Raw genomic sequence first — 24,453 nt, forward strand, 5'->3', positions numbered from 1 at the left:
CGAGTCTCCCAGTGTTCTGTTTCCACATAAAATTCACGGGAATTTTATGGAAGTGAACTAGTGAGTTTTGAGATTAGCTGGACGAAACGGTACTAACCGTACAACAAATTATATATACTATATTATAATACTCCGAAAAACAGTGTTTAATGTCGATATATAGACTGCAATGCAATAAAGGAACATATACGTATGAACGGCAGGAAAATTGAGTTGACTATGCGGGTGTGAATGTCTGGTTTATTTTACTCTGCCGTGAAATTAGAAAAGAATCAAAGTCTAGGAACCACAATTTTACCACACATCTTACTTATGTTAAGAACTGCTAGAAAAACCACATAGAATTCCAAAATGTAGGAACATTTTTGTCACCGTAATAACAAAATTAATAAATAACACAAAATAATCGTTAGGACTTTAAAATCTCGATTCTGGACAATGCTCAGAAACTATGTGCAGGGATGGCATAAATAAAGTGTTTTTCGAAAGCTGGGCACTATTTTGGTGATCGCCATAACAGACGCCTAAACAATGAATGAAGAATGAACGGTTGGCCAAAATTCCCTTCTCACACATAACTATGATTCTAAGCCCATCCAAACCCTATGTGGTAATGGATCCAGAAATGAATGTGTAAAGAAGTAGAAAAGACGATTATTTGATTGATTGGCGAGTTATGATTCACTTTCGGTTGTACTCTTCAATGAATAGAGAAGAGAAACGGGCAAGACAGTTTCGCAAACACACCAAGAGCCACGCTGGCCACTGAATTGGGAGCGAAGATAATTCATTTCTCTGTTTGTTTCCGTTTTTTCTGATATTCATTTAGTAAAAAATTGTCTCTTTCTGTTAACAAATAAAACTAGGCCCCACCTCTTGGGTGGGTCAGGTCCCTTGACTGGCTATTTTTTTCTATAATTCCAGCCTTAGTTTTCTAACCATTTTTAAATGAGGTGGTGTTTTTGAGATCACAAAATTAAAGTCACATGAAAAGGTGATGTCTCTTTTATTCAGAAAACAGCAGTCATCACATGCTTCATTTTACTCATATTTATTTAATTTCCTGAAGAAACAAAAAGAGCTATGAGTTGAAGGTCCAGCGAGCGATGTCTTACTCCTAAGTTGAGTCTCCTATATAGTCTACTAAAAGCGCTGAACAGGTGGCGCATTTCTTGCTTACCTCTTGAAAAAAAAAACTCATGTGAATTACGGCTCTGGCAAAATTCACACTCGTGCAAACCCTTTAGGAACGAAAAATTTCTTTTAAGAACGCGATTTCACGCAAAAATTGTCGTATATGGCAGATTACCAGTCCAATAAAGTCCAATGTTCGAATTTAACCACATGAATTACGCGGTCGAAAACACTTAATATTTTCAAATCTGCGATTTTCGAAGCCTCTGAGAATTACTCGAGTTATCGTGTTATCAAGCAAGCAAGATTGTTCTAGACTTCTAGATTGTTCGACCAGAAATCCAGATTCACTTACTCGTCGAATAATTTTTTTTCTGGAAATCCGTTGCAAAAATGTCGCGGCAACAAGTTGTGTTTACAATTATACTCCAACCTCACTACTCCAATATTATCCATCTACGAACTTAAAATCGGGTAAAAATTACTTAAGTTATCACGATAACAAGGAAAAGCGTCTGAGTATAATTTGGCGTATTTCCTGCCTACCTCTTGAAAAAATATAACTCGTGTGAATTACGGCCCTCGCTTCGCTCTGGCCACAAAGTTCACACTCGTTCAAACATTTTAGGAACGAAAAAAATTCTTTTAAGAATACGGATTTCACGCAAAAATGGTCGTATATCCCAGATTACTAGTCCAATTAAATTCCAATGTTCGAGTTTAACCACATGAATTACGCTACTGGTCGAAATTGATTTTTGAAGCCTCTGAGAATTACTCGAGCTATCGGTTTCTCAAGCAAGCAAAAACTCTTTTGGGAAGTACTTCTTAATTGTTAGACCAGAAATCCAGAATTTCACTACTCGTCAAATAAGAAATTTGTCTGGAAATCAGTTGCAAAAATGTCGTGGTAAACAAGTTATGTTTACAATTACTCCAAACTCACTACTCCAATATCATTCTCTGTCAATTAAAACAAAAAAATTGAAAATCGGGTAAAAATTACTCAAGTTATTCGTTGTTCGAACATTATCCATCTGCAAACTCAGCCTCAAGATTTTCAATCTTCGTCGATTAAGACAAAATCTTTGAAAATCGGATAAGAATTATGGATGTTATCGCGGTAACAAGTAAAAAAATCTCTTGAGAATTACTCCCATCTCATTACTCCAATATTGCCCATCTACGAACTTAACCTCATGATTTTCATTCTCCGTCGATTAAAACCAAAATTTTGCAAATCGGTAAAGAATTACTCGAGCTATCGAGTCCACAAGGAAAAGCGTCTGTGTAGAATTTCTCCCATCTTGTTGTTCTAACATTATCCATCTGCAAACTCAACCTCAAGAATTTCAATCTTCGTCGAATAACACAACAAATTTGAAAATCTGATAAGAATTAGGGAAGTTATCGCGGTAACAAGGAATAAAATTCTCTTGAGAATTACTCCCATCTCATTATCCCAATATTGCCCATCTACGAACTTAACCTCATGATTTTCATTCTCCGTCGATTAAAACCAAAATTTTGCAAATCGGTAAAGAATTACTCGAGCTATTGAGTCCACAAGTGTACGGACGTTTTCTGTATTTAACGTTTTTTGCCAATGTAGAACATTTTCAAAATATCAAAGTGAACGGACATTTAAGGGTATTTTCTTTCATAAGACCCTGACTTTCAGTCAAGGGAATAATAAAAATGCTTTGACCGCTCAACATTTCGGTTTGCTTTTAATAAAAAAATGTATCCCAAACGTGAATGGTTACATTCTGCATGAAAAGAATCGTTGTCTTTACTTTTTTTACAATTTAGGTACAAATTGCGTTAGTTTTAGAACTGATGAAGTCATCCGTAGTACAAAAATAGCTTACACTCGTAAAAACACTGGGGTCACATCGCATCCGTTACTTCCGGAAATTCCCCAAGAAACAATGCCAATTATTTTGAAAGTGCAATCCGCCTTCTCACAAATCAAAGGTCCGCCCGAATCACCGTTGCATGAACCTCTTCCTCCACCGAATGTACAAACATTTTTATCCGTCAAAGATGCAGAAAAGCTTTGAAGTCGTTGTTGGCAATCGGGTATTGATAAATTGGAAAGCGATGCTTCTTGCAACGCATTTGGTAGAGTGTTATTTTTGCCCTACAAATTTCCAAAATGGTAATCTCTTCTCGAGGGATACTTAATAATTTGATAATGTATATGATCAGCGCAACGATTTAGTCTATCGAGTAGTGATTGTTAGCTGAAAATAATATGCTCTTACCTGGGTCTTTCCCCAGCCGGTGACCGTTATTCTCGCACAATCAGCTGCTTGAAAGTTCTTTGCTAGTGATGCAATAGGATTTACTGTCAGTGTACCTGCGGCTGTGTCAACTTTAACCACAGCCACATCGTTTTCAAAATTTGAAGGGTTATACTGTGGATGTCTAATGATTTCTTCTACAGAAAATGCATTGTCTATATTGTTCAGATAATATGTTCCGACAACAGCAGTTATTGATTGAAGATCCAAGTCTGCGCAGCTAAGAAACAATCGAAAGTTTTGAAAATCGTGGTCAAAATTTTATGCGGATAACATAGAATGGAAAGTAAGTCCAAATATACCTATACAGTTGCGCCACGTTGAATAAATTGTTAAAATTCGGAAAACAATCTCCAAAAAGCGGCAGACGCTACACTAGGAGAACTTTTTACACTCCATTGTTGGTCTGCATGTTCATATAAGACAGCTCCCCGCTGGCATTACCTTACTCCAAGTCTTTTACATTGGTTACCTTACTCGGTCGTAAAATAACGCTTCGGGCCGAATGTAATGAATTGCTCGTAAGACGGTACCCGCACTTTCAATAATTCTTCAGTAAAGCTTTTATTATTTTGTATCAAGAACTACAACTTCGGACTAACACTTATATGACCAAAATCAACGCACTTCAGCAAAAGTGGTACTCTAAATAGGGTACTGAAACTTGACAGTGCTCCATACTAAATTTTACACTGTAAAAAGAGTGGGGATAAAATTTCATACAAAATAGTACTCTATTTGACAGCTGTCATTAATAGCACTTTTGCTGGAAGTGCGTTGCCAAAATGAACATAAATTCTTTGAGTGTGTGAAATTTGAAAGAACCGAAATTTGTACCAGACACATAGTCTATCAAGATAATAATAATAAATAAATTATTTATTCACGTGCATGCAAGGTAAGTTAAGAAATGTAGACGAAATTCACTTTTTAAGTTGAATAAATTCATATTCGTTTTGTTGATCGGTCGTACACCTCTCCCAAATTGCATCGGACACATTGCGTTCTACTCTTATCTCTACAAACACCTGAATTTTTATTGTTAAAATAAGTTATTTATTCAATCAAGTCAGTCCATTTCTTATTGCATAGAAGTCTTCGTATTGCTTTGAATAAAACTTGTGTGCTTATAAATTATTGAACCGACAAATAGAAGAAGATTGCTGAGCTTGTGAAAAAAGAAACCACTTTAGACGCCGGACTACGAAAGTTTTTCAACAAGAAGCTTTATAACAACATGAAGGATGGAAAAAGCTCTGAGATGAAAAACTTTCGTCTAGAATAGGTAAATGTGCCGTAATTTTGGGAAGCAGACATATTGGAAAAGATCTATATTTTTATCGGAAATTTCTTTTTTCTCATAGACAATTTCACGCAATTTTACATGACACAAAAAATTGTGTTGTTAAATTTGGTAATTTTAAAGGAGTATCAAGCATGTAATTAAATTTGTACTATTTTAACGCATAGTTTTGTGTACGTGAATGAGTTGAGTATGGCACAATATGTTTATTGTGACTGAAATACACTTCAGTGCCTCCATCTGATTGTGGTGGAGTGAACGTGTAATATGGGACATTTTTAACGTTACGCTTTGGCAACGGACCATCAGAGGATCATTTGAGTCGTCATTATGGTATGTAGTGTGCTTATGGACATGTAATTTGAAATCTTCTTCCTGCAAGGTTATGCTCTAACGAATTTAGCCACCTTGGTATGTTTCGGACTAAACCTATCTCGCACGTTTCTCTTCTCTATACTAATTGAAGAATATATCCTGATGTGAGGTCTGTTTGGGACTAAGCCGCCTAACTTGCCCATTTCTCTTCTATATACTCAGTGAAGAGTATAATCTGCAGTGAATCATAACTCGCAATATAAGCTGCATTCGCTACATGACGGATTCGGCTCCAAACTTCACTTTCAGGCATAATCCTTCATCCAGTTGAAATGCCTACAAAAATTTTTAAACTGAAACTGACCAGCATAACATGAAGTTTTAGCCTTCATTGTAGATCAAATGTTGCGTCCTTATACAGGACAATGGGAATAACTGAAAACACCCCCAGCTGAATTGCCCTACAGATAAATTGCTAAATGAGCATGAAGTTGCTAAAACTTTTTTTTTCACAAGTACAGATAAAGAAATAAACGGAAAAATGTTGAGACTGACTCTTCGAAGAAACTAAGGTCACTAAACTCGATGCACTAAAACACTAAAATCCGAAGACTCCTAGTACGGAACTTTCTTGTTGTGATTATTGCTTTTGTTAGTGTTCACTTTTATGCCCTTTATAAGGATTGTGGCCCAGAGGGTAGAGTCTAAAATTGTCTAGTATATTACCCAGCTTTCACATGGAATGGGGTATGTGGTGTTGCCATTCTTCACTTAGAACAAAGCGTGAAATAGTGTTACCATCTAAGAATAAAATGTTGTGTTACCCATCCTTCAATTAGAACAAGTTATGTTGAGCTGCCAGTTCTTAAAAAATCCGTGGGATATTGACAGCCTGCAGTATAACCGTCGTGACGACAGCTGAAAGTTTGTGACCCAAAAGGTAGTCTTAAATTGCAAACATACCAAGGTTTTGTAGCAAGCATAACAAGACATACCAAGATGAGTATGTAGAACAGAAACGGGCAAGATAGGTTTAGTACCAAACACACCAAGATTCAATATTCGCTAAACACAACAAAATTGGGGAGAATGGACTAATAACATCTTACGGATACCACACCACCAAAACAAAATAGCAATTTTCATGCCTTGGGACAAAATTAAGCAGAATTTTGGTCTGTTTGCATGAAAAGTTGTATCTGTTGTTTCAGTCACTTTGAACACATGTGAAATTGCCTCAAATCAACTGTCCCGAAGCATGTAGATTGTCTTTCTTGAGAACGTTTTCACACAATCACTTTTTACTGCGCCTCACTGCTCCCACCTCTTCTGCGCACACAATATATTTTGTTGGTGGGCTCAGTCGGCTCGATACATAAACTCTTTTCGCCCTTTTCGCCGTACAGCGGAACAAAATAAAAATTGTAAACAAACCTTTACGACAAGTTGGATAGCTCACATCGGTTCATCAAAAGTCGAGAAGAATGAATATTATTGAATTAAAAGATTTAAAACCAGTTCCGGATATTGTTCAAGAGTATTCGTCAAATGTTAAGGACAACAATATTCCGCTAATAATTGACAATGGTACGTTAAACTCAAGCAATCAATTCTCCGATCAAACATTCAAATTGAACTTTTCAGGATCGTACTCATGTCGGGCTGGTTGGGCATCAATGGACCAGCCTCAGCTAGTATTCCGGAATCTGATTGCCAAACCACGAAAAGATCGCAATAAGAAAGACAAGGATGACCTGCCAACGATTCAAATCGGAAACGACATTGCGAATATTGAACAGCTGCGTTTCCAGTTGAAGAGTCAATTCGATAGGAATGTTGTGACGCATTTCCACAACCAGGAGCAGATTTTCGATTACATTTTTCAGCATTTGGCTATCGACGGTGAAAGAAGGGTGCCACATCCGATTGTGCTAACTGAATGCTTTGCAAATCCCAACTATTGTCGACAATGTAAGCAGGAAATGGTAAATTGGACTGTTGTGTTGGCTCCAACTAATTCTTCCATTCCATTAGTGATGTCCGAATTGTTGTTCGAATGCTACGACGTTCCGTCAATTTGTTACGGTATCGATTCGCTATTCGCCATGAAACACAATAACATTGGGGAGAATGGACTAATAATATCTTGCGGATACCACACCACCCATATAATACCGGTGCTGAACAACAAAATAATTAGCCAGAATGTTAGGAGGATCAACTTGGGTGGCTATCACATAATCACATTTATGCATCGATTGTTGCAACTCAAGTACCCCGTTCATATTAACGCAATATCACTCAGCCGAATCGAATGGTTATTGCATAATCATTGTTCCATTGCATTGGACTACATCGATGAGCTGAAGAAATGGGCGCTGATCGATTACTATGACGAGCATGTCAAGAAGGTACAGCTTCCGTATAATACACCAGTTGCTGTTACCACGTTGACTGGTGAGTGAAGCAATTTAATACGATGGCAAACCCATTGTCACCAAAATGAACTAAACTTTTCAGCCGAACAAAAAATTGAAAAGAAACGAGAATTGGCTAAACGATTGGCTGACATAAATGCCAGGAAGCGAGAAGAGAAACTTGCCGAAGATGAAGATCAATTGCAGAAATTGTTGGTGGCTAAAGATTTGTTTGACGATGGCGATTATGAAGAGTTTAAAGAAGTGATCAATGAACAGTCAATTCCAAGCTATGACGAACTTCAGGTAAATCGGTTTGAAATCAGCTGTGGATTGAACAAATTGTAAACTTTTGATTCCAGAAATTGATTCAAGTTACTAGCAGCAAAATCGATAAAACTCGTCAGAAAATCGCTCAAGCTGAATCAACCACCGCTCAAGTATTTCCATTTGAAGAGAAACCTTCGACCAATATTCCACAACCCCCGAGCGACATAACGTTGGACGAATGGATCGCTCAAACGAGGCAGAAACGATTTTCCATCATGGAACGCAAACAGAGTCGTCGGCAACGAAAACAGGATTTGGCCAAACGCAGAACTGCGGCGGCTCAGGAACGTATGCGTATTATCTCACAATTGGCTCGCAAAGAGAAAGGAACCGACGATTTCGGCATGCGTGACGAGGATTGGGATGTTTACAAGGTTTGATAATAATGATACATTAAGAGCACGTCCATCCGAGATTCTACCGTTGCAAATTTCACTAGACGATCAGCAAAGAGACCGGTGACAGTGACAGCGAAGCCGAAAATGAGAAAATCCTGGAATGTGAAGAAATTCTCCGTCACCATGATCCTGAATTCGAAGAACCAAATATCTCTCAAGGAGGAGCCGCAGAATTTCACCAGGTGAATTGTTACGCTACAACTTCTTATACTTTATTTCGCTCAATCTTCGTTCTGGTACAATTGGTTCTGCCTAAGTTTTGATTGAAGAACATCATTTTCGTTAAATCTCAACACCGTTGGCGGTATCATCGCACCTGCCACCAAACGTTGTTCTGCATTCAGGAAGTTAAATGTCGCACAAGCCTGCGGTTAAAAAGTTTGAAAATTCGTATTAGAGCAATCAGTGTCCTACATAATGATCTAACATACCGAATCAGTTCCCAGCACTTCTACATTTATGTTCAATTTGCGTGTGATTGCATTGATTCTAGCTGAAAGGGCGGGTGTTGCAGCGGTGTCACCAATTCCAATAACTAAAATTTCAATTTTTGGATCCAAAACTTGGAACAAACTCAGCGATTCTTCGTTTATGTCGTCTGCTGTGGCAATGTTCCATGACATAACCGTTCTAGAGTTCATTGTTCAAGTGAGTCTATTGATTCTTTTTAGATAGTTTCAGCGTTATGAAGTCTTATTTACCTGGGAAATATTGCCATCGGACCAATGACATTCAATCCATTGTTCAGCCGGAATCCATCCTGACTGTATGTATTAATCATCAATCCCAAATCTAGTTCTTGGTTCAAAATGTTCACTTTGGTCTTTCCATCACCGTGATAGGCGCCCGAATTTCTTGTTATTTGTTGACGGCAAAGTTTGGAAGCAACTTCGAATTTGTGTTTAAATTGCGAGCTCAATAGTTTCCGTCCTATCGTAAACATTTTGACACTAAAATAATTACTGAGTCGCTTGTCTTATTGGTTCAAAATTGATTTGATGAGACTAGACTTTGATGGTACATATGAACGTTCCCTAATGTCAAACAGTGGTTCTCTTGTTCAAAATGTTGGACTCGTTACAACCATAGATAAATAAGGTCGAGAGGTGACGTGTGGCGTTGATGCTAAGCGACACCCATGCATGTTTAAAAATGAAGGCGCCACCATGCCATTTCTATCAACTCTATGCGTAACAAAACTACGTTCTTCATAATGACTTGCCTCCTTTCTTTCTATTCCAGCTGCACATCGGCGTTGAGACTATTCGAGCAACAGAACTCCTCTTCCAACCAAGCATGATTGGCAGCTCAGAAGCCGGCTTAGCAGAAACGATTGAATACATTTTAAAAATGTTCAACGAATCCGATCAGTTGATTTTGGCGAATTCGGTATTCCTGACCGGTGGTTGCTCCAATTTTCTCGGTAAGCTCTTCGGTCGATGTATAAATGATTTCACCTAATGAACTTCCCATTTCAAAAGGTTTAAAAGAACGTCTATCGCGCGAGCTCATGGAGATGCGTCCATTTCAATCGACCCATAAGATATTCACTTCATCCAATGCTTCGTTGGATGCATGGTGCGGAGCTAGAGACATAGCCAATTCTGGCAATTTGGACGATTACATGACAACAAAATTGGACTACACCGAAAAGGGCGGAGAATATCTGAGGGAACATCCGTTCAGCAACAAATTTCATCCGACACCAGCTCCAATCGTTGTCGAAACGAATGAATAAAAAACGATCAGTGGGTCATTGACCACCCATTGGAATAAATTGTAAAGGAAATGAAAAGCCAGATGTTTTTCCAGGTTTTTTAATAAAAGTAAATTCAACTTTCGTTTACTTTGCTTTACTGTTGAGAATGATACCATCGTATTTCTGTTGGAACCATTTCATGGCATCTTCCTTCGTTAGCCGATGTGGGAAACCAACCTGGCCGACTTTGCGTCGTCGGTGAGCAACGTTGAATCCTGGAATGAAGAAAATAGAACGAAAAATGTCAGAAACAGCAACAACTCGATTTTACTAATAGAGATAACAGTTCGAATGATGTAATTATTCAACCGTGAATTCCGTCGGGATAAATCTAGAACGGCCTTCATTAAGCTGAACAATTTATTTTGATTTTCGCATCTTGACTGAGAGGTAAATTAAATGTTCTTAATGAACCTCCTAATTATGTGCGATGGAATAACGTTTACGTCACGAAACCGCCCGAAAATATTTATCGCGGACACGCGTGAAGACGTGGTATGGATTGAATAAACTTTGAATAAACAACTGACCCATTAGTTCCTAACGATAATTTGAGGAAAATTTATCAGAGCACGTACGCGGAGTAAACGGGAATACATTTATAGTAAGCCGCGATTAAGGAGTTGAAGGAACTCAATCGATCCGGATCAAATTCATGACCTCAAATTCACGAATTTACTACCATGTCGGTGACTACATGTCTAATAACGTAACACAACGCATGATTGCTTACCTGGTCGTCCAAGAACAACGTAGAAATCAAGACCATAAATGCCGATGGATGGATCGTATTTGATGCCTAAATCGATGTGTTCTTGAATACCAAAACCGAAGTTACCGGTCGCCGAGAAGTTATCACGTCTCAACTCGTATTCTCGGACCTGAAACATGGGAAATAATTTCGTTAATGCACTGCAAATGTAAGATCTCGAGTCGGAAATGTGAGATCGCTAGTGTGAAGAGTTTCTGTATTTTCTGCTAGTAAATCACTTAGTAACGGTGCGTAAGCGATTGTTGCAAATTGAGAAAGATTGCTCTGGCACTAATCCACGTTCGTGTAACTTTATTGTAAAGTTCCATTATTGAAAGATCAATGCGATAGTAGAAATCTGAGAAGAAAACACGACAACACATTACCTTAAGACCGCGTTCCAAGATTTCTTCAGCCTTAGCACCGCGTACCGTGCAATGTACAGCAATCTTTTCATTACGACGAATACCGAACGATCGTACAGTATAACGAGCCTTTGAAAACACGGGCTGCTGTCCAGTCAACTGTTCCAATACCTACAAAACAAAGTAAGGTTAGGTTTGCAATTTACCAAAACAGTGATGATTTGAGGGGTGAATCATCAATTACGAGCCAATAAACGGTGAGAATATCGAGTCACGTTTGAAGAATCAAAACTCACCTTGGCGGCGCGAGTCAATCTGTCACCAGATTCACCGACACAAATATTCAAACATAATTTTCGGATATGCAACTCTCGCATAACATTCTTTGCTGGATCCTTCTTTATCTTTTTTGGCTGTTCAGCCGCTGGTTTAGCCGGTGCAGGCTAAAATAAAATTAAACAAAAAAAAATTATTTTACCAAAACACAGATTATAACCAAAAAGCATCAACGAAAAAGGACCAAACAAAAATAACATTTTTAAACAAGAATTTGCGGCAGCATCCGTAAAATAAATGCGATGATCGCTGTAGCGGATTGTTATGAACAGATTTGCCGTAAATTATTGTACAAATCATGCCATTTTATTCGGATAATTAGTGATTTTTTGATGAAATAATTTTGCACAGCACTTACAGACATTACGAATCGCTGAGAAAGAACTTTTTGACAGCGATTTGAGTTCAATATGTCTAGTTTTGATGGCGTGTCAGTGGATTCTTCCTGTGTGGTTTTTACCCAGCCAAAATTTATTTTCAATAATTTTTACGATTTTTGAATTTGTGGAACGAGAATTCAAATTTTCTTACTGCGATATTCTATGGTTGTATGTTATTATCTGTGTTTTATTAATTTTTAATTTAGACTTAGATATTTCTCAAAATATGTAGCTCCTGACGTTAGTTTCTAAAAGCAACATATTTGAATTTGTCAAGGTCTCCAGTCACAAAGTTTAAAGTTAGTCCAGATTTTGGTCTAGAAAAACCGGTCGAAAGTAGACTGACAAAGTAAAAATTGAAATAAACGTTCTGCCAATACCCTCTCTATAAGTAGACGAAATGTTGCTCTACTGCTAGAACTATTTATTAGCTTCATCCCTTCAGAATCCACGCCTCTATGACTGTTTGAAAATCAGGTTTTTTAGTGTGTCTCTTCCGGCTTCACTTGCTCTTATGGTACCGAATTTTTCTACAATTGTTATTAGAATTTTAGGCACTACCGATTGCAACCACAACCAGTTTTCCACATCTCTCTGTCTCTCTGTAGACAGAATTCACCACTGTCACCGACGGTACGGATTACAATAAACATTTTTGTGGAACCTTGTTCAGGGCTTCGAGCTGAATAATAATATCCAAAAATATCAAAAGTGCATCGAAATGCTCAGTTAAAATTCATTCCACCGCACCGTGAAAGCCACCAAATGATGAAAAATGTATTATGGCCAATCATGTAAACAAACAACAATAGGTCTGTTCACAGCTTTGCTACTAGCATGAACACTGAATTGACAAGTGTCAAATTCGGAGGCTTTAGTGATACGAGCTACCGCTTAGGATTGTTTGTATTGTATGTTTTAACTCATGCTAGTAGCAGTGCTGTGGTCTGTTCCAAGGCCATACGAATTGTCAAACTACTGTCAAATTTCATCCATAGAGACATAACCTCATCAATATTTGTATGAAAACCGAGCTCGGTGGATGAAATCGTGTTCGTTCGGCCAGTCAAATTTCGTGTTTACAGTTACTTGGAACAAACCTATGTTGTCGTTTGGTGTGATCTGAGTTTCAAAATAGATGACCCAGTAGAAATAGAATGTAGGCGCTAATCTTAAACATTACGTTTTAGCGGAAACGCTTCAGTTTAAAAGTGTGTATGTTTCCGGTGAAATAAATTAATGTGAAAGCAATCACTTTTGAGGAACTTTACGATAAAACCTTTAGTTAGGTGTATGTCACATCCCTCATTTCAACACTGTTTGTTTGGAATAGCAATTGTGCAATTCAACACAGAAATTCAGATTAAAATAAAAGATAGGAATTATTTGGTGTCGCATACGACTGTTCTTGGCATGTATTGTCTTATCAACGGCTTTTGAGGCTAACTGATAAAATAATCCTATTCTAAATCGGAAGAATTCGGTTAATTGGGATATCAAAATTCAATTAATCCTCCACGTAATAAATGCTCACAACTAAGAATCAATAAAAAATGTTAAACATTTTCGTAATGGGTTAGAATAGTCCGTAATCGGCTTAGAATTATACTCGAGAGCGGACATGATGGCGCTGATGCTGGTTTATCTTACTAGGGAGGTAATATCGTTCTTCCGCACCTAGAGAAAGGCTATTTGCCGCGCTCGTAAGTTAAAACCCAACACGGAAAATAATTTGTTATCTCGTATCACGATGACTGAAACTACCTCGGGCAGAATCGCTCGGATAATTTTACTCGTATTGATACGAGATAACAAATTACTTCCCTTGTATAGTAACCTACTATTTCTATCTTAATGCTTTCTTAACTAAAACGTATATATCCTTCCTTACAGAACGTACACCTTTTCTTTTGTTTGTTTTTTTTTTCTTTATTTGTTAAAGTGTGTTTAGCATAATGATTGTTGTTTCTTGTACACTGTTCGATATTTACTTACAAAGTTGCTCTCATCCAATTTAATAATGCTCCACACTAACATTGTTACAAGCCATGTTCTTATTGATGAGGGGTAGATACATCATTTATATCGTCAGTTACACGACACCTAATGAAAAAATATTTTCATACCACTTTCATGGACCTTTAGACCTTCGCCAATTTTTTGTAACTAACTAAAAGTTTTAATTCCCTCAAATTACCACAAGAAAATTAGTAACACCCCTCACGTACCATCACCATCCAGTCGATGAGTGTAAACAATAAACATACCTTCACACTCGTCCAGTTGGAATAACCATCTTGCGTATACTCTCTCTATATTATTGTTTCGTGTTAGTGTTTCGTAACGTTTGGTTTCAGTTACATTGGTTGTGCTGAGTCGTGTATTCTTTAGAGTTTGGTTCGCCGGCTTCAAATTTAAAGAATTATTCAAATTCATTTGCATATCATCTGTAGTTGTCGATCAAATCTGTTAAATTTACATTCGTTTCATGTCTGAATAATTCATAGTCTTCAGCAACACAAATGAAAAATTGTAACGCGTCTAAATACATTGAAGAAGGCAGATGTGAACTGTAGAAGAAAGGAAATTAAAACTGCAAATTAATTACATTCAACCAACTGTTGCTAAAATGCTTGCTCTGATGTTTGTGTTGATTGTTGGACTATTGACGTTATTTTATTACTGGAAAAAGCGTAAGAATTATCCACCTGGACCCTGGATTAGTTTGCCCATTATTGGCAATCTACATTTGCTGGATCCATTGAAACCGTACATTACACTGACGCAGTTAAGTAAGAAGTATGGACCAATTTATGGCATTCAAATGGGCTCAGTCTATACGGTAGTGGTTTCAAATGATGCCATTATTCGAGACTGCTTCAAGTCAGACCAGTTTATGGGAAGAGCTCCGTTGTATGTTACTCATGGAATAATGGGAGGATTTGGTAAGATTAAAAGATTTGAAGGAATGATTCATGTCTACGACAAATGATGTTTCCTTTTTGAATAGGACTCATATGTGCAGAGGGAGAACTGTGGAAAGACCAGCGAAAGTTGTCAATCAAAATGTTAAAGGAAATGGGAATGGTAAAATTCGGTGAAAAACGATCCGACTTTGAATTCAGAATTCTGAAATGGGTCCAAGAGTGTGTAAAGGTTGGTGGAAAATAATTTGCAGCCGAGTCGATCTAAAATTAATTCCGAAAATGATTCCATCTAACGTAGACACTCATCATAAAATCAGAGCTAAATGACGAAATAGATCCGGTGGACACGCTACAAAATACTCTCGGCAATGTTTTAAACGATTTTGTGTTCGGAGTTACCTATGACCAGGACGATGATACTTGGACATATTTGCGTCACTTACAGGAGGAAGGAGTTAAGCATATCGGTGTTTCTGGTGTTGTTAATTTCATTCCATGGCTACGGTAATCAGACATTTAAGCAATCTACCAGTCTGTCAATTAATCCCTTCTATACGAACAGGTTTTTACCGTCCAACCAAAAGATCCTCGAATTTCTTTTGATCGGCAAACAGAAAACCCATCAAATATACGACGATATAATAAAACGTTGCGAAAATCAAACTCTCGATGATTCGAATGACAAAGTATCGTCAATAGCCAGTTTGTACTTGGAAGAGAAAGAACGTCGAATACAGGATGGTGAAGATTCGGTCAAACATTGCAGTGACGCACAACTAAAACATTTATTGGCTGATCTGTTCGGAGCTGGTGTCGACACTACACTGACTACGATACGCTGGTTTTTATTGTTTGTTGCGGACAACGAAAATGTTCAAAATAAACTTCGATTAGAATTCGAAGAGAACTTAACGTCGATGCCCACCCTAGACAATTACGATAAGTTACCGTATTTAAGGGCTTGCATAGCAGAGACCCAACGTATTAGATCAGTGGTTCCTGTGGGGATACCTCACGGCAGTTCAATGGTAAAGTGATTTCTCTTTTTATTGAAAATGACATCTTTGTTTGCAAAGCAAAGCGTTTGTAGGACACAACGCTACAAGGATATTACATTCCGAAAAATACGATGATCATTCCACTTCAGTGGGCTGTACACATGAATCCCGATGTATGGCCAGAGCCTTATAAATACGATCCCGATAGATTTTTAGACAGTGAAGGAAAGTTTTGTGCACCGTCTGCATTTATACCATTCCAAACAGGTACTTAGAAAACTAGATGATGAATAAGCTCAAATCGCTCAAATATAAAATTGAAAAAACAAAAAAAAAACAACTTTTCAGGCAAGCGAATGTGCTTAGGAGAAGAAATGGCAAAGATGTTGTTGTTCTTGTTTTGCGGCAATATATCGTACAACTTTAAGCTGCAGTACAAGGGGTTGGAACCGGTTGAAAGTATATTGGGAGAGTGTGGCATCACATTAAATCCACCAAGAGAGAAAATTAAATTCCAAAAAATTGCTTAAATGATTTCGATACGGCAAGTCATCAGATGACTGTTATCGACAACAATAACTAAAATGATCGGGGAACTCTCTGACTTACAATTATAAGTAAATTTTATGTTAACTAATAACCGTGTAACAGATTTTGTAACAAAACTGATCGATATTATTCAACAAAGGGAAGTAACAGATTTATATTACTTTCCGTTTGACAACAGTATACATGACACGTCGCAAGAAAATTAGAAATAAAACTTTTTTTAATGATAACATTGGACGGTTTCTTATCAACAATTATTAGACAATCGTCTTAGTCTTTCACAGATAACAAACACATCATATCGGGAGACTGGGTAGTTCCTGCAACAAATTGTCAAGTCGAAATCTCTGACAATAAATGTTCATCCAGATTTATTCAGAGTTTCTCAAGTATTAGATTGACCTACAGTTAGAGGCAGTGCAATTTCAGCATGAACTTGCTTCAGCTGTTTTTCAGTTGAACCACAGAACCAATCAAAACTGTTTATACGTCTTTATACTGTTTTATCACTACCTCACGCGTGCGTGCAGCAGCTTCAATCGCATAGACAGTTTTGATTGGATGTGTGAATCAGCTGAAAAACAGCTGAAGCAAATAGGTACATGCTGAAATTTCACTGCCCCTGACTGTAGTATTTAACCTTAAGAAAATTCATTATCAAGTGTGTAAACTTCACTGAATTGCTTCACTTCACTTTAGCCTCATTGACACTGGTGATACTGCCACCATTCCTTAATTTCAACATTTGAACGTCGAAAAAGGCCATGTCAACTGCACCTCATGTGGTTGTAGCAGAGTTTCGCTAATTTGCCCAACATCTAAAATTTTTAGAAAATCGGGAAATTTCGAATCAGCTCAGTATAGCGCAAGGGGTGAATCATGTCACAACGCCTGAGAAATTTCTAAAGGAAATCGAAATCACTTCCCTCAGCTCCATACAAAATCTGAATCGTGTCATCTTCACACCTCGACTTATCGGTTATATCATATCATCCAAGTCAATGATTTTCAGATGCCAGACTCGATGCAAATTGCACGTACAGTCAGTTTCATTATTGTCATATCCCTTTAATGAAATGATGCAATTGATATCTACAATATTCAGGGTATTAAAAGAAGAATTACACTGTCAAGACCTCCGACGAATCTACCCTCTTATTCGGATATTAAGAATCATTGAATGTTATGCATCATTTCGAAGTCATTTATTTTCAAAAACTGTAATCATTGCATGCATATAACGAACTCACTCGACTACAATTTATCTGCCCTGTCTCACTGTTCACAGTTAAGTATCATTAACCATCATGATTCCTGATCTTCCCGATCAAAGAATCACTTCAACTTATTCAGTTGTTTGAAGCCATTCAAGGCGATAATTAGTAGAATCACAATCACATTTAGTGAACCGAAACGAAAAACTCAAAAAACACCGCGGAGTTGATAGTAAAAAATTTACATAAAGAAAAAATCCACACTCGACGACGCATAATATTTAGCAACTTACGACTCTTACGCAACACCATTCGAAATGGAAAAAATGCTTTGATAAAAGTCGCTCCGACTATTAGGGCTCCTATGTATTTCCATAACAATTTTGAACAATAAATGTGATTGACTGAAGTATTCTACAGTTTGTGCTCGCCATAAATATCAAACATTTATCACTCTCGCCCTCCGCGATTAATAATTTCACATTCGTATTTGTCTATCGGTTTGCGTTGATATCGGGCTGGCAATTGCCAATCTTCAATCGCTGGTCCGGACGAACCCTGTCGAAAGGAAATTGAATTTGATATTAGCGCTAATATGGTCAAAGGCAAAGGTTACCCGTGGAATGGAACTAGAACTTGCCGCTGTTGTGGGATGAGCATAAGATTCACTGGTTGAGATATTTTTGGCTGATTCACGACCTATTCCATATCGAAATCGTATCATCGGCAATCGTTTGGCCAAATTTGTGAGACTTGTTTTGACCATCGTCTTTTTGTTTGATGGATTATCGAGGTTCGAGTACAAATTAAAAATCAATCTTTTTAAGGGAAAGAATGGTTGACGTTTGACATAAGGTTTTTCTTTCGTTAAAAATATGTCGACTTTTCGTTCGAACCGCACGAGAAATATTCGATGAGGTTTTCAGTTAAGTTATAGCAAATGTGTTCGGCTTTGTGGTTTTGGACTGGACACCTTATCCATTCATCCCGTGAAAAATTCATTAATTAGTTTGAAAATAACAAAAGATTGTCAGGCTTTTTGAATAAATCGTGTATTACATTCGACTTTCCTTGATTAAATTGTTACCCAGTGGTTTCTGAAAGTCGGTAATGTGACAACTGCTTTCATGCAGATTTTATCTGAAGTTTCTCTGACACAACACAAGCATAATAATACGAGAGAAGTGCAAACAACAATTTGTAGTAAAAGTTTTTTGCTGATAAATGTTCAAATTTCAATAACTTCTACTATGCCTCCTGCTGACATAAATCGTCTAAAAGACGGTGAGTACTACCGTCGATTTAAACGGTTTCTCTCCGCGATGTGTATAATATTAGTCATTAACATTCCTCCTATACATCAGGCTGGCTTGAATTGGAAAGTGACCCGGGCCTTTTCACATTATTACTCGAAGATTTCGGTGTAAAAAGTGTTCAGGTCGACGAGATATACGATCTACAAAAACCTCTGGAAGGTCCTGTTTACGGTTTCATCTTTCTATTCCGTTGGATAGAAGAACGACGAGCTCGACGTAAAGTTGTCGAAACCACCGAAATTTTTGTGAAAGATGAGGAAACGGTGAACAGCATTTTCTTTGCCCAGCAAGTTGTACCCAATAGTTGCGCCACACATGCATTGCTTTCGATATTATTAAATTGTCCGGATCTTCATCTGGGAGAAACGCTGACTCGTCTAAAAACACACACTAAAGGAATGAATCCGGAAAACAAAGGTCTGGCTATCGGAAACACACCGGAACTGGCTTGTGCACACAATTCACACGCTACGACACAGGCGAAACGACGATTGGATAAAAATAATAGCGGCGTTAGTACGGGTCGTTTTACCGGCGAAGCATTCCATTTTGTCAGTTTTGTGCCGATAAACGGTCACTTATTTGAATTGGATGGTCTGAAACCGTTTCCCATGAATCATGGACCGTGGAAAGAGAATGAAGATTGGACCAGCAAATTTCGGTGCACAATGGCTGAACGTTTGGGCATATCGTCTGGCGAACAGGACATAAGGTATTTGTGGCCTTTGAGGGAATTGCTTTGGCTGTAACGCATCGGTTAAAATGATTTTATTGTCCTCTCAGATTCAATTTAATGGCAGTGGTTCCCGATCGACGCATTGCAATTACTCACAAATTGAAAATGCTGCGCACAAACAAAGCTATTGTCACTGCAGCCCTTGAGAAAATTTTATCGTCGAAGACTAATGACACTGGCGGCGCCGGTGATTTAAAGGTAAGTGTCGACAAAACCATAATCGCTTGTTGCAAAGAAAATAGAATCACTCCACTTCATTAAAGATGACCATGGGTTCCAATGAACCGACATCATCTGGTGGAGGAGTAGAGCCGACCAACAAAGACGGAATTAGAAGTGGCGAAAAATTGTCCGCATCTTCCTCCTCAGCTTCTTTACAAAATTTACCTTTACGTAGTGATACGATGTTAGACTGTAGTACTGAAAAGGTAGCTGGTAGAAGACAGTTCAGTGTTTTTCAGCTGATCTAACATGAAAATTCGTTTCAGCTTGACGATAGTGGAGATTCGGAAAAACACATGGTCGGCGACGATTCTTCCGGTCCAAATGCATTGGACTTAAACTCACTGCTGAAAAATTTGGAATCGGAAATTCTTGTCAACGAACAGAATCTCAACGACGAGAATGACAGGCGCTACATGTTCAAGGTAAATTGATTTTGTCTTCGACGATGCATGAAATAGTACATTACTATACCAGTGAAGTAATTTGGAATCACGATGAGTAAAAGCCCTCGGATACTTTTACTCATCTGGATACGAGATATCAAATTATTTCACGTGTAAAGTATGGCGTTTTACTTTACGAGCGAGGGAAAGGGTCTTCGCTAGTGAGGGAAAGGCCACATTACCTCACTAGTAAAGTAAACTCTATAACTTAACCAAATGGGCCTTTAAATCTAACTAGGTGGACGACTGTCGACGTACTCACAATTACGACGAGTTTATCTGCACGTTTCTCTCAATGTTGGCCCAACAAAATGTTCTAGCCGATTTGGTATCGCAGCACTTAATTGTTTCACGCAAATCAGTTAGCGGCTTAGCCAATCGTCAGTACAAGAAAAATGATCGAACAAAGAAAACGTCGGGAAAACGGCGAAAAGGACGTAACAAACACAAGAAAAAATGAATTAGTTGGAAGACGATTGAGAAGACTTTGTCCAGTGAATTTTCGTAATGAAGATTGTTTGAATTAATTGAACTGCTGTTTGCATTTGAAGCGAAGAAAATTTGGAAAAATCACACCATCTTCACATGATGTCATAAGGTTTGTTATCAATATCTTTCAAGATCGTTCAAGGTATATGTAAAATTGAACTTCACTCTTAAAATGTAACTGTCGTCAGTGAAATTTTGATATGAATTTGCATCAGCTGGTCCACTAAACCCACATAAACAAAACCGGTTTATTCACTTTTACCAAAACCACACGCGCACGTGTAACTAGTACACCGAGTCCACCTATATAAACAAGTATCGGCAGTTTTCAGTTTTGTTTGTTTGATTGGAACTGCTGAAAAACAGCTAAACCGAATTTTTATCTAATTTCACTGATGTCGACTGTAAATAGGGCTTGATTCAAACTAATTTCGTCAACAACAATATCGGCCAGTTATCAAACAGATTGGTAAAATTGGAAAAACTCCATTTACCAAAAAAAAATCGAACGTTCAACACAACAAAAATGATTAACTCGTTCCTGCGCATAATAACTTGGAACGCAAATGGGCTGATAGAAAGAGCCCGTGAACTTGAAATTTTTCTGCGAAGAAGAAATATAGATATAGCACTGATCACTGAAATACATTTTACGGACAAAAGCTTCCTAAAATTATATGGTTATGAAATTCACTGGACTACTCATCCTAGCGATAGAGCGAGGGGTGGATCAGCAATTATTATTAAGAATAATATAAAACACCATAAACAAGAAGATATACGAGAAAAGTTTATCCAAGCAAATATTATAACTATACACTTCAACAATCAGGATGTGAATATTGCAGCAGCTTACTGCCCTCCAAAACAAACACCTACATATCTACAATGGAATGAAATCTTCAAAAAAATGGGACAACGATTCATCATCGGAGGAGATTTCAACACCAAACACACAGCATGGGGATCGAGACTAATAACTCCCGTTAAAGGTAACGGTCTGCTGAACGCAATTAAAAAGGAAAACTGTACCTACCACTCTGCACGACGGCCCACATATTGGCCCGCAGACCCGAAAAAAATACCGGATTTACTGGACCTCTTCATTTCTAAAGGAATCTCAACAAACAACGTGGAACTGGAAAACATTGTTGATCTAACATCAGATCACACGCCGGTTCTATTGACCCTCAATGCATCAGTTGTACTAAAAAACAAAAAGGAAAATCTCACTAATAAATACACAGATTGGAACTTCTTCAGGAAATTGGTGGAAGAGTCAATAAACTTAAAAGTCAGCCTAAAAACAAAACAGGAAGTTGATCTTCAGTGTGAAAAATTCATCAGCCTGCTTCGAGATGCAGCAAGAAAAGCAACTCCGAAACTAAAACCAAAGCCCATTCAAGAAGTAAATTATCCAGCCGAGATAAGAGACTTAATCAAAGAAAGAAGGAAAGCACGGAGATACTGGCATAGAACCAGAAATCGGAATGACAAAAATTACTTCAACCACATAAGCAACAAAGTCAACAAACTCATAAAACTGCATAAACAAAAATGTTTAGACAAATACCTGAGTAATTTGGGATCGGGTAAGGAAAGTGATTATTCATTATGGAAAGCTACAAGAAAGTTCAAGCGACCGTGCGTACAAAACCAACCTATCAAAGACTCTAATGGAAAATGGATAAGGAAGGATAGCGAAAAAACGGAATATTTTGCAAAATACCTAGCAGAAGTGTTTCAACCCAACGAGATACAATCGAACGTTGATACAACAAAATTATATCAACCATACAAAAAAATTAAGAAAATAACTCCGCATGAAATCGCAACGGAAATTGACAAGCTAAACAAAAAAAAGGCACCAGGAGTAGATGAGATTGCTCCAGGTGTATTCAAAGAACTGCCAAAACAAGCCATGTATATGATCACATATATTTTCAACGCCTGTCTAAAATTGAAGTGTGTACCAGGGAGCTTCAAGATTGCACAAGTAATTATGTTGAGAAAACCCGACAAGCCAGCTGAGAAAGTTACATCGTATAGACCAATTTCACTCCTACCAACAATCTCAAAAAATTTTCGAGAAACTACTGATCAAACGTATAAAACCTTTTGTGAATATCCCTGATTTCCAATTTGGTTTTAGAAACAAACATTCAACAATAGAGCAAATTCATAGATTGACTACTACAATTGAAAGAGCGTTCGAAAATAAGGAATACTGCCCAGCAGCATTTCTAGATGTATCACAGGCATTTGATAAAGTATGGCACGAAGGACTCATTTACAAATTGAGCAAAATACTTCCAGAAAACTACTGTAAATTGCTTGAATCATATATGTCGGAAAGGAAATTCCGAGTGAAAGACGAAGAAACTTATTCCAACTACTATCCAATCATGGCAGGTGTACCACAAGGAAGCGTACTAGCTCCTCTCCTTTACACGATATACACTGCCGACATACCCGTCTCAGAGAACTCTTTCATTGGCACATTCGCTGATGACACAGCGATTATGGCAACGGATTCATCTCATAGTGAGGCTGTTAAAAAACTGCAAGAATCATTGGATAAAATAAATCAGTGGACCATCGATTGGAAAATAAAACTCAATGAGTCAAAATCTAATCACGTCACTTTCGCATTGCGTCACATAAATAGCAATCTCCGCATCTTCCTAAATGGAAATCCAGTTCCACAGGCAGAGTCAGCAAAATATCTGGGACTAAATTTGGACACCAAATTAAACTGGAAACATCATGTGAAACAGAAAGCACAACAAATTAAACTGAAATCAAGACAAATGTACTGGCTAGTTGGATACAACTCACAACTAAACCTGTATTGCAAGAGATTGATCTACAAATCAATATTAGCACCGATCTGGATGTACGGTGCAGCACTCTGGGGCTGCGCTAAAAAATCAAACATCGAAGTCATCCAAACATGCCAAAACAAATTTCTACGAATGATCACCAACGCATACCGTTTTGTGACGAACAAAGAAATACACAGAGATCTAGAAATAAAATGGGTAGCCGAAGTAATTCGAGAATATGCCATCAAACACGAAACGAGGCTGTTAAACCACACCAACATAGAAGCCATTCTCCTGCTCGACATCACAAGCGAAGTAAGGAGGCTGAACCGACTCAAACCACACGAATTGACGTAATGAGGAATCCGAACACTTCATTTGGGCCCGGTCAATGGATCGTCAACCCACTCACGTTTTACTAATTTCGATGCATTCGTAAAGAAATTAGTACACTTCATCAGTAGTAATAAATTAACGTCAAGCTAAGATTGTACTATTCATACCAATAAAGGTGTTTTTGAAAAAAAAAAAAAAAAATCGTTAAGTGAGAAGTGAACGTTGGAAGCTTATTACTGATTTCGCTGTGCATCTTGGAATAATTTTGTTAACCGTTCCATTCAGTTACCTTAGGTCCAAAAGTATTTTTCTCTGTTTTAAACAACTGGGTCAGAAATGGGCACCCATTCCGATCCTTACTAAAATTCTCCAAAAAATTTCCCCGATTTAACAGAATAATAAAACGTTGGCCTTGGAGTCAATCGAATGTCAGAATAGTTTTGACTTTCGTCTAACAATTAAATTGAATCTTGCTTGACTGGGCTAAAAGGACTTTTAGAGGGATTCTTTTGAAAAACAGCCTACCGAAATCGGGCGTGTTTTCTAGTGGAACTTTTTATAGGTACCTAGAAAGGACTTCGACCCTAGAAGCCAGAACCAC

General features: G+C 37.8%; 6 protein-coding genes across 9 annotated transcripts; 3 read left to right on the forward strand and 3 right to left on the reverse strand.

Moving 5' to 3' along the window:
- Positions 1-6,454: 6,454 nt before the first annotated feature.
- On the forward strand, positions 6,455-10,149 carry LOC119071171 (actin-related protein 5). The gene is made up of 8 exons (XM_037175933.1): positions 6,455-6,645; positions 6,703-7,029; positions 7,093-7,515; positions 7,579-7,781; positions 7,838-8,179; positions 8,245-8,385; positions 9,446-9,626; positions 9,685-10,149. The coding sequence occupies exons 1-8, from the start codon at positions 6,543-6,545 to the stop codon at positions 9,939-9,941; spliced, it is 1,977 nt and encodes a 658-aa protein (XP_037031828.1). The 5' UTR covers positions 6,455-6,542; the 3' UTR covers positions 9,942-10,149.
- On the reverse strand, positions 8,391-9,223 carry LOC119071318 (NADH dehydrogenase [ubiquinone] 1 alpha subcomplex assembly factor 3). The gene is made up of 3 exons (XM_037176201.1): positions 8,905-9,223; positions 8,635-8,833; positions 8,391-8,568 (listed from the first exon to the last, which is right to left on the reverse strand). The coding sequence occupies exons 1-3, from the start codon at positions 9,144-9,146 to the stop codon at positions 8,425-8,427; spliced, it is 585 nt and encodes a 194-aa protein (XP_037032096.1). The 5' UTR covers positions 9,147-9,223; the 3' UTR covers positions 8,391-8,424.
- Positions 10,005-11,868, reverse strand: LOC119071319 (60S ribosomal protein L11). Of its 2 annotated transcripts, none has more exons than XM_037176202.1 (5): positions 11,773-11,868; positions 11,375-11,521; positions 11,100-11,249; positions 10,696-10,843; positions 10,005-10,177 (listed from the first exon to the last, which is right to left on the reverse strand). In XM_037176202.1, exons 1-5 carry the CDS (start codon positions 11,776-11,778, stop codon positions 10,047-10,049), a joined length of 582 nt encoding a protein of 193 aa, XP_037032097.1. In that variant the 5' UTR covers positions 11,779-11,868; the 3' UTR covers positions 10,005-10,046. The 2 variants fall into 2 exon arrangements, with proteins under 2 accessions (XP_037032097.1, XP_037032098.1); XM_037176203.1 differs by lacking the exon at positions 11,773-11,868 and adding an exon at positions 11,717-11,735.
- Positions 11,869-14,070: 2,202 nt separating this feature from the next.
- Positions 14,071-16,500, forward strand: LOC119071215 (cytochrome P450 306a1). Its single transcript, XM_037176024.1, has 6 exons — positions 14,071-14,739; positions 14,805-14,950; positions 15,020-15,225; positions 15,284-15,749; positions 15,812-15,986; positions 16,068-16,500. Exons 1-6 carry the CDS (start codon positions 14,424-14,426, stop codon positions 16,247-16,249), a joined length of 1,491 nt encoding a protein of 496 aa, XP_037031919.1. The 5' UTR covers positions 14,071-14,423; the 3' UTR covers positions 16,250-16,500.
- A 1,317-nt stretch (positions 16,501-17,817) lies between these two features.
- On the reverse strand, positions 17,818-18,347 carry LOC119071342. 2 transcript variants are annotated; one of them, XM_037176228.1, is made up of 2 exons: positions 18,099-18,347; positions 17,818-18,040 (listed from the first exon to the last, which is right to left on the reverse strand). In XM_037176228.1, exons 1-2 carry the CDS (start codon positions 18,246-18,248, stop codon positions 17,933-17,935), a joined length of 258 nt encoding a protein of 85 aa, XP_037032123.1. In that variant the 5' UTR covers positions 18,249-18,347; the 3' UTR covers positions 17,818-17,932. The 2 variants fall into 2 exon arrangements, with proteins under 2 accessions (XP_037032123.1, XP_037032124.1); XM_037176229.1 differs by having other exon boundaries at positions 18,123-18,346.
- A 281-nt stretch (positions 18,348-18,628) lies between these two features.
- Positions 18,629-20,734, forward strand: LOC119071225 (ubiquitin carboxyl-terminal hydrolase calypso). 2 transcript variants are annotated; one of them, XM_037176039.1, is made up of 6 exons: positions 18,629-18,766; positions 18,847-19,510; positions 19,582-19,732; positions 19,798-19,962; positions 20,023-20,181; positions 20,441-20,734. In XM_037176039.1, the coding sequence occupies exons 1-6, from the start codon at positions 18,733-18,735 to the stop codon at positions 20,660-20,662; spliced, it is 1,395 nt and encodes a 464-aa protein (XP_037031934.1). In that variant the 5' UTR covers positions 18,629-18,732; the 3' UTR covers positions 20,663-20,734. The 2 variants fall into 2 exon arrangements, with proteins under 2 accessions (XP_037031934.1, XP_037031936.1); XM_037176041.1 differs by lacking the exon at positions 19,798-19,962.
- The last annotated feature ends 3,719 nt before the right edge of the window (positions 20,735-24,453 follow it).

This window comes from Bradysia coprophila (genome assembly GCF_014529535.1).
Source record: "Bradysia coprophila strain Holo2 chromosome IV unlocalized genomic scaffold, BU_Bcop_v1 contig_144, whole genome shotgun sequence".
Classification (NCBI taxonomy): domain Eukaryota; kingdom Metazoa; phylum Arthropoda; class Insecta; order Diptera; family Sciaridae; genus Bradysia; species Bradysia coprophila.

Bases quoted from the DNA above. Each gene is read 5' to 3' on its own strand.
- LOC119071215 (XM_037176024.1), top strand. From the start codon at position 14,424: ATGCTTGCTCTGATGTTTGTGTTGATTGTTGGACTATTGACGTTATTT. The intron at 15,226-15,283 runs GTAATCAGACAT...CTATACGAACAG, and splicing joins AATTTCATTCCATGGCTACG to GTTTTTACCGTCCAACCAAA. The intron at 15,987-16,067 runs GTACTTAGAAAA...ACAACTTTTCAG, and splicing joins ATTTATACCATTCCAAACAG to GCAAGCGAATGTGCTTAGGA.
- LOC119071342 (XM_037176228.1), bottom strand. From the start codon at position 18,248: ATGGTCAAAACAAGTCTCACAAATTTGGCCAAACGATTGCCGATGATA. The intron at 18,041-18,098 runs GTAACCTTTGCC...TCCTTTCGACAG, and splicing joins GTTCTAGTTCCATTCCACGG to GGTTCGTCCGGACCAGCGAT.
- LOC119071171 (XM_037175933.1), top strand. From the start codon at position 6,543: ATGAATATTATTGAATTAAAAGATTTAAAACCAGTTCCGGATATTGTT. The intron at 7,030-7,092 runs GTAAGCAGGAAA...CCATTCCATTAG, and splicing joins TCCCAACTATTGTCGACAAT to TGATGTCCGAATTGTTGTTC. The intron at 7,782-7,837 runs GTAAATCGGTTT...TTTTGATTCCAG, and splicing joins CAAGCTATGACGAACTTCAG to AAATTGATTCAAGTTACTAG.
- LOC119071318 (XM_037176201.1), bottom strand. From the start codon at position 9,146: ATGTTTACGATAGGACGGAAACTATTGAGCTCGCAATTTAAACACAAA. The intron at 8,834-8,904 runs GTAAATAAGACT...AATGAACTCTAG, and splicing joins CCGATGGCAATATTTCCCAG to AACGGTTATGTCATGGAACA. The intron at 8,569-8,634 runs GTATGTTAGATC...TTTTAACCGCAG, and splicing joins AAGTGCTGGGAACTGATTCG to GCTTGTGCGACATTTAACTT.
- LOC119071225 (XM_037176039.1), top strand. From the start codon at position 18,733: ATGCCTCCTGCTGACATAAATCGTCTAAAAGACG. The intron at 19,733-19,797 runs GTAAGTGTCGAC...ACTTCATTAAAG, and splicing joins GCGGCGCCGGTGATTTAAAG to ATGACCATGGGTTCCAATGA. The intron at 20,182-20,440 runs GTAAATTGATTT...AAATCTAACTAG, and splicing joins ACAGGCGCTACATGTTCAAG to GTGGACGACTGTCGACGTAC.
- LOC119071319 (XM_037176202.1), bottom strand. The intron at 10,844-11,099 runs GTAATGTGTTGT...CCCATGTTTCAG, and splicing joins TCTTGGAACGCGGTCTTAAG to GTCCGAGAATACGAGTTGAG. The intron at 10,178-10,695 runs GTAAGCAATCAT...TCTTCATTCCAG, and splicing joins CGTTGTTCTTGGACGACCAG to GATTCAACGTTGCTCACCGA.